The sequence below is a fragment of the Macrobrachium nipponense genome, chromosome 6, assembly GCF_015104395.2.
Source record: "Macrobrachium nipponense isolate FS-2020 chromosome 6, ASM1510439v2, whole genome shotgun sequence".
NCBI classification, from domain to species: Eukaryota; Metazoa; Arthropoda; class Malacostraca; order Decapoda; family Palaemonidae; genus Macrobrachium; species Macrobrachium nipponense.
Genome location: NC_061108.1, coordinates 78,198,776 through 78,210,961, shown reverse-complemented (window position 1 = coordinate 78,210,961; position 12,186 = coordinate 78,198,776). Strand labels below are relative to the sequence as shown.

General features: G+C 38.2%; 1 protein-coding gene across 1 annotated transcript in view; it reads left to right on the top strand.

Annotated features, from left to right (window-relative positions):
* The window catches only part of LOC135216434 (sodium-dependent dopamine transporter-like), a 259,994-nt gene that overhangs the window by 174,136 nt on the left and 73,672 nt on the right, over positions 1–12,186 (top strand). The window contains exon 3 of the mRNA XM_064251797.1: positions 4,565–4,699. Coding sequence (XP_064107867.1) covers positions 4,565–4,699 — 135 coding nt within the window. The remainder of the gene's footprint in view (positions 1–4,564; positions 4,700–12,186) is intronic.

The following is a 12,186-nucleotide window of genomic DNA, read 5'->3' as shown; positions in this document are numbered from 1 at the left end:
AGAGTTGGAGTTGCCTTCGATGAGAGGCCACCATAATGCTCCACGACTTTTTTTATTTTCTACACCTTCTTAAGAAGCTGTCTTTCTCATCGATTCTTTTATACTTTAAGGAGAACAGAGTCCCATTTGTAGAGTCTCAAGTCTCACCAGGTTCCCCCAAAGGTCAATTCAGCGAGGTTTGCAAGTAGGCAGGAAGAGATAATGCATATTATAGCCAATACCTTACTTGGTCAGCTAAAGAACTTGCCGTTACCGATAAAGACTCTATGTACAACAGACTATTCTCATTTTCTCTAAAAATGACGAATACATTCGTGCACATAAGTCTTTTTCATGCACTTCGATGAAACGTAATATGAATAACGCTAACAGACACCAATACACCCGTTTTGAATAAAATTGCGAAGAACTAGAGACCTTAGCTTTAAAATGAATAAAGTCAGAACTCTCTTCAAACTTCTGACACAGCAAACTTATTTTACATAGTATGAAGGCTGATAGGAAACAGCGACCCCATACCGAAATGGGCAACGCTGAAGACGAAGAAGTCGTGCGAAAAGCTGCCTCATAGCAATGTGCGATGATGTCACATCCTTTAACATCTTCTGCTTCTGTTTTCGCGACCAGCAAGGAGGTAGCTTGAACATCAAGGACGCGATAATGACAAGGCTTCCTATTCGCCAGATACCAAGACTGAAACGTGAGTGAGGAAGAAAATGAAGTTGGATTGGGTTACTGCCAGAACAATGCCAGTCAGTGTCTCTGTTCAACCTTAATAACCTTAAGGTATTTGCTTTTGCTGGCACAAAAATACATTTGACATTTTAAAACAACGTTGTGAATAGAACATTAGGGCTTTATTATTATATATACTGAATACAAGTTAGAAGAAAATTGGTAGGTCACATACAAAGAGTTGGGTATCAAGTACAACCGTCTCTTCAAAACTTTTATCCATAGACATACGCATTTCGGTATCACTGACTCGCAATTTGGGCAGCTGTATTTGTTTAGTATCTAAGAACAAAATACACAAATCAATGAACAAAATGAATAAATTCACAAAGCAATCTTTTCGGCAATGCTGACACTGTTGAAGGAGTGTTTGTATTTTTGACAATACATCATTTGTTCCAACATTTTTCTTGGCAGTTTGGTTTTCAAACAGGAAAGTATTTTGGAGCTGGAATTGGAGTATTAAATTTAGGCCAAAGACTAATCGCTGGGTCTTCGTAACTGTACTATGAAATAATTATTAGAGGGTGTGAAGTAAGATGAAAGAAAGATAATATGAACGGAGGTACAGTAAAGGGAACGAAATGGATTGTAGCTAGGGGCCGTGGGAACGCTGCAAAGAACTTTAAGTAATGCCTACAGTGCACTGCGTGAGGTGCACTGATGGCACTACTACCTACGGAGAAGAAAGTATTTTGTAACGTCTCATTTATTTAATCTTTATTATCAAAAGATAACGAAGAAAAAACAAGAACACTGTAATAAGGAAAGTCAAGATAAATCAAGAGTATTATTTGATAGTGAAGAGCATTACCTGAGAGGAAAGTAAAGATGAATCAAGAGTATTATTTGATAGTGAAGAGCATTACTTGAGAGAAAAGTAAAGATGACCACCGATTCTGAAACATTTCGATAATATTTGGTAAGGAGAGCAACGACCCGTGTGTGCATGATCATCAGGAACAATGGAGAGGATACTTTCTTTCTTTCTCTTTTTCTGGAAATAGTATTTTACAGCAAACTTCTACCTCTGATATTTTCACCCACACAATTATTCGCACACACATGCATACAAACATAACGGAGTTATGTTTGTATGCACATAGCAAAAACAGCGTCTTTATAACTTGAAAATCATCCATATCCGTCAAGAGCAATGAACATTTTTTAATATTATTATTTCTATCATTCATGAGATGAACCCTATTCAAATGGAACAAGCCCACAGGGGCCACTGACCTGAAATTCAAGCTTCCAAAAAACATGGATGGTGTTCACTGGAAAGAAGTAACGGAAGGTGATGGGAAATACAGGAAGAGCTTCATCAGTTATCACTAAAACAGACATATAAAGAAATTAATAAAACAATAAAAATGTAAGTCAAATACTTTAATACAAGTTGATTTTTATTTTTTACTTTTTACAGATTTAATTTACAACTGCTCTTCAATTTGTATTAGAACAGATTTACAGCTGCACTGCTTCAGCCCCGTCCAATGTCATGAGTTGGTGGCTGAAACAGTTGTCGGCAATGTTTCAAAGAGGCTGCTGCTGCTGCAGATAAGGAGACAGAGAGATATAGGGAACTAGAGGAGTGCTGTCTTATAAAAAGGAACTGCCGAAAAATTGTAAATTGTGCAAGCACTACATACATACATACATACATCAATACATACATACATACATACATACATACATCCATACATACAAACATCCATACATTATATATATATATATATATATATATATATATATATATATATATATATATATCATAGAGCCATTTCTCCTCTCAAAGGGTGGCTCAAGAGAAAAAACAACCCATCTATCACATCTACTCCTTGGGCATAAAACTTTACAAGATTAGATTCTTTAATTATACGCCGTCAAGGAAGGCTCAGTGGTAGCGTGACAGACTCCCAAAGCACAAACCAAACCATTCACCTGTGTCTCTCTTGCAAGCATTCACTTCTATTTTGAAGGCTATGCCTCTTCATTTGAAATGCATATTTTACTTCATCTATCAAACGTTCTCTAGGTGTGTCTATCCTCCATTCTAGTGCTTCCGAATAATCTTTTTTTTCACAAATGTTTCATGCGCTGAAATCTTTCCAGATGGACGAATCTTCTGGAAAAACTCAGATCTAATTTCACCTATGCTAACCCTTTTACTTCTCCTACACATCTCCGCATTCCTCACCCTTTCAGTTCTTACACCACATATGTATTCTATGTCAACAATGATATTGACCTCCTAAGCTTCAACCCTCTTTGTTCTCAGAGACACCCGAGGTCCCTTGCCAATATTTTGCACCCATCCTGTTGCCTTCTTTGCTTCACCTATTCTGTCTTTCACACTTTACTATCATCCAAAATACTTATAAGAACTCCAGTAAGGAGGTAGTGCCGTCAGTGCATCTCACGCGGTGCGCTGTAGGCATTGCTTAAATTTCTTTGCAGCGTCCTTTTGGTCCATAGCTGCAACCCCTTTCATTCCTTTTACCGTACCTCTGTTTATACTCTCTTTCGTCCTTAGTTTCTACTCGCCCCCCCCCCCTTTTCTTAACAGTTGTCTCGACTGTCTTTTCAGCACTGAATGACCTCATAAGTCCCAACTTTTGTCCTTTGACCTGAATTTCATATTCCATTTATACCTATTCGAACCAGGCATTTCAATCTAAATTTACATTCACCGCTTCATATTTCTGATATTCATTCGCCCTTTTCATCTTGCTTCTACTCTTCTTTACTTTCACCTTCCTCCTCACTTATACAAAACTCCTGCACTCATTTCTCAAGTTTCTCTTCACCATCACTCTCTGATCTGCAAAGATCAGTCATTCTACATTTCGTTCCCGACTCCCTCCTCTTAACCCTTCACTTTGCACCTGCGTCTTGTTTCCTTTCTCAGGCTTCGATTGCATCAGCCCATCCGGAAAAATATGCAACAGACACTGAGACTTAGACACATTTTGAAACCTCTTATGCTATAAATACGTTTGCAGAAATCTTTTTCTTGAAAATTAATATTTTATCTATATTCACCAAAAAGATATGATGCTGGCATTCAAAACATTCTTCAGCGCCATAAAATAGTACATGTTTCCTCATTTCACAAATATACACGAGAGAGAGAGAGAGAGAGAGAGAGAGAGAGAGAGAGAGAGAGAGAGAGAAAGATTTAATAGAAACTAAAATGATAAAACCCCGAATGAAAAAAGAAAACCGAAAATAGAAATCTCACCGATTGGAGTGACACGAGAGGGGAGAGCAGCTGGATAAGAGGATCGAGTCCTGCCGGACTGCAAGAAATATGGCTGGGGTTGAGAGCGGGGTTGCGGGTGGCGGGGGGCGGGGCCGGGGGTGGGGGAGGGGTTACAAATGACCAAAGAGTAAGGGTTTCAAACCAAAGCTGACAATCACTAAATTCCTGGAAGGGAAATGTACATTCAGTTCTACTCTGGTTATAAACACGCTTCAGCAAAAAAAACAAAAAAAAAAAAAACATCAAAGAACAGAAGCAAGATTTAATTGTATCCTTTTTATTTGTTATACAGCGATCTTTAGCTTAACAATCATCATTAAAAGGCGAACTATGAAAATCTGGAAGTCATGTCTAAGGAGCTATTTATCAAATAATATGGAGCAGTAGCAACTGCTTTACTTCGTCTGATTGCAGCCATCTCGTTCTCTCCCCCTTGTTTGACTGTCTGTCACAGCCTTTTTCTCTCTCTACTTCGGAAGAGAATGTCTTTTCTCTCGATTCCCCCTCACTAATATATATAGACGTGATTCACGTTTGTTAAATTTGATTATTTTTCCCCTTCAGGAGCGTTCCTTCTCCCCTACTGTGTGATGTTAGTGCTGGGCGGCATCCCTCTCTTCTTCATGGAATTGGCCCTTGGACAGTACAACCGAAAAGGCGCCATCACTTGCTGGGGGAGGCTGGTGCCACTTTTCAAGGGTAAGTCTATCATGATGTGGTGTTGTAAATATACAAATACATATCTTAGTGTTGCTCAAGACAATTAATGCATCTAAAAGGGTAAGTGCTTTATATTAGAAACATTTTCTGGTAAATTTCTATATAACCTTTATTCATAATTTTTGCACGAAAATTGATTGCGCTTGATTAAAAAAAAAAAAAAAAAATTAAAACAAAGAAATTCTCTGAGCCATCTCTGATCACAAGCACAAGTTCGAAAACAGTGAATGACAAAAGCAGTCTTGTCACAGCAAAACTTACAGCAAAGTCTTACGCTTCAGTACACAAACGAAAGCCTTTAGGTTGGAGGAAGGAGGATGGCGTCATAAATATAAATGGGGAAGAAGATATTATGTATAAGGGGAGGTAGAGTGGTCTTCAAGCGCCTTCCATCCAGGCTGTTTCGTAATCCCGGTCGAAAGCAAAGAGGTTAATAGTTCATCGACGGTGAATACGACAACGCCAAAGGCGATGGGAAGCTTAAGAGTTGCTCTCCATCTCTCCACGTGTGGCGAGCTCTGATTGGTCAAGATAGTAGGTCAATATGGAGTAGAGTTAGAATAAAGACTTTAACGTCAGACTGCAATATCTTACCATCCAAAGATTATCTGATGTAATAAATAGACCCTGCTGTCATATCATAGGAGTTGTTCCTTGCTAATCTAAGAAGCAAAAATATCTTAAGGAAATTGACTTTTGCAAGGAAATCAGAATAAAAAGTGTTTGATTACTGGAAAATTATTAACAAATCCACTTGCAAAGCTCCACCTCGACTTACCAGCTTACATAAAAATAAAGAAGACGGAAATATATACATGCATATATACACACACATACACACACAGACACTAATTATATAATATAAATATATATATAATATATATAATATATATATATATATATATATATATATATATATATATATATATATATATATATATGGACACTGCAAGTGTAAAATTAATGTTATGATATTATGCTAGCTTGTGTGCAATACCTAAGAATTGGTTTTTACCGAATGGCACATTAGCGGAGAACCAATTAGGAATAAGTAAGACTCCTTAAATGCTACATAGGGTTCCATGTAAAAGGTTATAAACAAACATTTAATTATTTTTACGGTTCAACAGAAACATCAGTATAGGGAATGACAGACCGCACTCAAGAGACAGCATATCTTAACCAAGTTGTTTTGTAATGAGGATCCTTTAAATCCAGTCAAATGTTTCCTGTTGACCCAAAGACTACTATAGTAGATTCACATTAACCGTGCATCTGATGTCTAGGACTGTCCCTTACAACGCTCCTCATTGGCTGTTGATAAGCGAATCACAGAGCTGGAAACTCTCAGTCTCTCTCGAGAGTTCACATGGGTAGGATTTATATTCCACCTCTCCTGAGGGATACGTCTTTCAAAAGTACCCCTCAGGAGAGGTGGAACACACATCCTGCCTATGTGAACTCTCTCGAGAGACAGAGTTTCCAGCACTGTGAATGGCTTATCAACAGCCAATGAGGAAGGAGCGTCGTAAGGGACTGGCCTAGACATCAGATGCACGGTTGATGTGAATCTACTATAGTAACCTATCAACATATAATATCTCGAAAAAGAAATAACAGATTTTGATAAAAAATTTAATGAAAATGTTCACTGAGTGACTCAAGGATTAACTTTCCTGAAGCTGACCTAAAGTCCACCATCTAGAGCGGGTCACCCAACGGGTGAGGTTCCTAAGCCGATGAAAGAGGGAGTCTCACTAAAACCCCTTCATTAGTGTTCACGATAATCAGTTTACAGACTAACAACCCGTAGCAAAAGATATTCTTTTGGCAAAAGAGAGTTGTCACATGTTTAATAAGTGCAAATTCTAAAGTTCCAGTTTAGAGTTATATGCCTAACTTTATATTAATTTCCTTAGAATTAATTCATAAGAATCGCACGCCTTAATGAAAAAAAAACCATCACTTTTACTTTATTCTTTGTGCTGACAAGTCCATACTGCCATAACGGGTTTTTTATTTGTATTTTTTTAACAAAATAATTCCTCGGGGACACTGGAATAGGTACAGACACGCAAGGTTAAAAAGGGCATTATCAGACATTTGCTTCCACCATCTTTCAGTGATATGGGATGTACTGAAAAAATTATGAAAGTAGAACACTAAGAACAGCAAGTTCGTAGAATTTTCTCCACTGTATGCGACAATACGGAGAGGTCATTTACAACTCATTTCCACATTACCTCGTCATCTCAGGGAAACTTACAAAACAGACAACGCAACTGACGTACTTTTCCTCATGTCGGACTACCTGGGAAGTGATGAGCTTGGAAAAGTTATCCTTGTCCTTATCTAGATTTTTGGCATTATGGCAAGCACTGGGGCAACAAAGGCCATTCAGCGCTGAAACGGAAATTGACAGTAAAAGATTTGAAAGGTGTTACAAGAGGAAAACCTCGCAGTTGCACTGTGAAACAATTGTTAGGAGAGGTGGACAGTAAGATGGAAGAAAGAGAACATGAATGGAGGTACAGTAAAAGGAATGAAAGTAGTTACAGCCAGGGGCAGAAGGGACGCTGCGAAGAACCTCTAAGTAATGCCTGCATTGCACCAAGTGAGGTGCACTGACTGCACTAACCCCCTACGGGTTTGGAAAAGTTATAGACTATAGACGAGTAAATATATGAAACCCTATTTTAGCAAAGTTTAAAAAGACTAGGTTTTTCAAATGGTAGTCCCTCCGATCTTAAGTAACTTACAGGAATGCAATATTTCCGTGCAACGTTTTGAGACCATTTTGGAAAACCGCCTTCGTCCCAGTTAAACTAATATCGAAGTGTATAACCATGAAATGTCGTTAGGCTCAGTCTCACAAATTCTGAAAAATACTGAGGTTTCTATTAATATAAAATGTGAGAAATGTACAACATTAAGTCAAAACATGAATAAAATTCTTTTTACCGAGCGTTCCTGTCGTTCAGGCCAAGGGACGACGTCAGCAAGCTGGGTTGGCCAATGGTCAAAGGCTGCTGGTCTTAGGCCGACATCTCTCAATGAAATCTGACACGTTGAAACGATTCCGTGTGAATATCTCATTCAAAAACATCGTCAGTCATGTCCTCAACTAGAATCATCTTTGATAAAAACCACAGGGGCGCCATTGAGGAAATGTGAGTTTTACGTACAATGATTATAACCCATTCATGGGCTCTTTTGCCGGCTGTGCGGGTTTTGTCATGTGTAATGTAACTGTCGTAGTATGTCTTCATTATCTTTCACCGCGGGATAAAAGGAAGAAATTGCTCTGATCAAGGAAATATCTTCCTCTTTGTTAGACTAGAGGATATCACTAATAAAGGGGGAAGGATAATCTGTTTACGAAAGTATCTGTCATTTTTAAGGCGACAAAATATCTTTCATTTCTGCTTAGTAAAATACTATATCAAGCAGTGGTGAGTAGAATCCAACTGTAACGGAAAACACAGATCTTATTGACATCATACGAGAATGAATTTTATATTTCTCTTCTTTTTCGTTCTCCCTCTTTCTATTTCTCTATTGCGCATCCCTAATCATGGTTTCCTACCAATCCATAAGGCCCCAAGGGTAGACCGCGACGAATTCCCTTGTGCGTCCGTGTGGGTGTCCTCAACTGATAGCTCTGGACCGACTATGCAAATGAACCATCGCTCTCTCTCTCTCTCTCTCTCTCTCTCTCTTCTTGCAGTGCCGTCGCGCTCTCTCTCTTACTCCTCTCAAGGGAACTCAAGACTCCAGGGAAGAAAATGAAAGAATAACAGGCAACGGAAAATCTTGTTAGTAAAGCAGACCCTTCCCACCTTTGGGTCGGCGGGGAAATCTTTATTATTTCGATTTATATGATTCAACCAAACAATGTGGAAGGAATGGGGGTTTTTCTGAGCAGAGGTACCGATGCAGCAGCCAAGATGATTCTTTTAAGTTGAAGTCTAAATAATTGCGTTTGATCGAATTTTTCCTCTCTCTTTTTCTCCTTATTAGATTGAATGCCTATCTCAAACTGACCTAGCCAGTAATGAAACAATTTTGAATGCTAAAAGTACATACTTTCCTACTGGTTGATACCGCATACATACTGTAGTCCCGCACACTCTTCTACTCAAGGAAACTGTTCAAGATACTTCTTCGCTGTTGTTTTGCTGTCACTTAAGAATTTTGTATTACATAGCTTACACCTTGATAAGGAACTGAGTCCAATGAACATCTACTTTAAAAATTCAAGAATTGTGAATATAGATATTGTGGATATGGTAATAGAAAGGAAGGAACAGGAAATATAAATAGCAATGGGCGCGATGAAGACATGCCAGATTTACTGAAGAAAAACTAGAACATCTGAGATGTAACAGCGAGGAAATCATGTATGGGGACTACACGGGAGGATGGGCTCGGTAATTCTATAAAGGAAGTGTTTTGAGATTTGTTGAATATGGAGGAGATAATAGAGGCCGAGCTGTATGACACATTCTTTGAAGTGTTACTGTAAGTTTGAAATGCCTATGGAAGTGACTGGAAAGTTGATTGGATTACCAGGAAATACATGACAAGTATCCATGAACTTGGAATAATAATAGACATATACCAATAAGATATTTGTTCTGCATAATATGGGGACGAACCGCTTAATACTTTTTTTGCACCAAGTTTGTTACTGATATATATTTCAATTAGCATCAGCATAAAACTAAACATCAGTTAATGAAAAAAAACGTGATATAATACTCCGCAATGTAACATTACAAACTCTGTAAGGTAACAAGAGGTGAACCGATATGATTTATTTATCACTGTACACTTTCCAGGATAGTTCCTCTTTGGACGAGTGGTTTACGTGGTCTCCTATCGATTCGGTAGTCTCGAGTTCGATTCCCCGCTCTGCCAACGTGGAGTCAGAGGAATTTGTTTCTGGTGATTAGAAATTAATTTCTCGATATAATGTGGTTCGGATCTCTTAATCTGTAGATCCCGTTGCTAAGTAACCAGTTGGTTCCTAGACACGTAAAAATATCTAATCCTAGGGGCCAGCCGTAGGAGAGCTGTTAATCAGCTCAGTGGTCTGGTACAACCAAAATATACTCAGGTATAGTACAAGATTTCGAAGGTATTCGTCCTGTTTCAAGTTACTGTTCATTGCCTAATTGAGATATTATAAGCATATGATGATAATTGTTGAATACCAGCATAAAAATCTGTGCATTTCCGTGTAACAAAACGAAATCTGATTAACCTGGACCAGAAATCTGTTTTTTAACACTGGTGGTAAATGAATGACAAAACCCTTACTTCAGCTGGATTAGTTCAAATCGGACATATCCACCTCCACTTTTTTGGGGGAAGATTTGCCAACACTAGAACAAACATTAGTGATCATGAGGTTTTTGCATTATTAGAAATTACATATCCAAATCCCCATTATTTCAGCGGGATAAATCAACTAGCACAATGCAAAATTTTGAAAAATCTAAGTAAAAATATTCATATTTTATGTCACTTTACTTATAACTTCGTACATTTTACAAATAATGTCATTTAGCTATTCACTAAAGTATGATGCAACAGAGCTGAATAGCAGCCAGTAGTTCATACCTCGCTCTCACTTTGCGATTCAGGTCTTACTGGTGACACTGCACTTAATGCTTCAGAGTATTTGGCAACACTGGATATTACTTTTGATCACACACTCTATTTCTGCTGAGCTTAAAACATATTCTATAAAAGTTAAGTTTCAGAAAGTTAAGTTTAGTTTCATTAGTAGGAATTTCTATTAGTAAAACTGTCTATATCTGAGATGATTCAACAAATGCAACATATTCCTATTTTTCCTTCAGGCAAGGTTAGAATACTGTCTCTGATTAGATGACAATACCACCACTCCATTTCTATCATTCTTTTTCTCACATCGGTAATTATAATGTCAATAAGCCTTATAAATATTTCTAGTTGGCTATTTTCCATGGGCTTGATTTCAACCGGGAATCCCTCTTCTGTATCTTTTCAAAGAGTACAGTGATATTTCACAGTAAATATTTCAGCTTCCGTTAGTGTCATACTGGACAAAATCAGAGGTTCTTCATTTCCTTCACTGCTAAACTATGGAACGGTCTTCTTAACAGTGTTATAAATACTGATCCTTGCCTGCACATGACAGACTATGAAATACGTGACTTACTTTTCTGCTGTTCCTACTCGAAACATAATCTAAGCAGTATAGTAACTTCAGAACAAAACGTCCTACAACGCCATATTTTGTGAAGACAATGATCACCCTTTAGGTCCGGTATCACCGTATTTTGCCGATACAGTCCCCAACGCAACTGCCTAAATCAATTAGGATCTGATACAAGTATATCTGCACTATGAACTGAGAACCTATACACAAAGGAGATTCAAAGTCTGGAAAAAATACTGCCTTAAGTATTCAACGTCTGACAAATAACGGCTAATGTTACATGGGATATCATTTTTCTTAGAAATATTCATGTAAGTCATCGATATTCGAAATTAAATACATCAGACAAATTAGCTACTTCGGTGACAGATAAGGACCGATATAATTTCATCAAATAAGTGAAAATTACACATTATGGAGTTTCAAAGAAAATATGTACCCCTTACACACTATGGGCGATTAATTTTGCTTAAATGTATGACTGACAAAATAACATTCCCATGAAAACAGACTCCATATGATACGGTTTCACCACTGTATCTCTAACACACACACAAACATACACACACACACAAATACGAACTGAAAAATGTTGCGTAGAGATTAGTAGCTTTACGACCAAAGGCCTGTCTCATTTAACAGTTCCGCCATATGAAAGCAATTGAAAATTTGCAGGTCCAATCTCTCAGACAATTTTGATGGCAAGATTATCCATAGCATTTTATATATTGAATAATAAGGTTACCGATTTTGAGTTCCCTAATTATCTCACAATTCATCTTCGTTTACAAAAGCCTCAGAAGCAGACAAAACTGAACCGCGGGAACTGCAGCATCTCCCTTAGCACTTCCCCAAGTATGACCTCAGCCTCTCACGGTTGTTGTTGCTTTTTATTAAGCCGGCCTTATGCCAGCACCGGCTCTTGCTCATAGAGCAGCCCGTAGAAGCCTCTCACGGGCCTCACGGCCTTTCTCTCTTATCAGGCTACTCATTCCCTTGAGAATGTCCGAAGTGACTTGTTCAACCCGGCAGACATTCAAAGAAACATCTGTACGCGAACGTTAATATTACTACTCCTCATCTCTGGACTCACCCAGTTAGAGTGCCCAGACGTAAAACTTCGGGTTCCACATGCACCTGGCGCACACAACTCTAATGCCCTTCAGCATGTCAAGTAAAAAGTCACGTTAATCTGCTCAATAATGACGTCTCCGAAACGTCAAAGCTCACAGAGTGACCTTTCCAGCCCTCTTCTCTG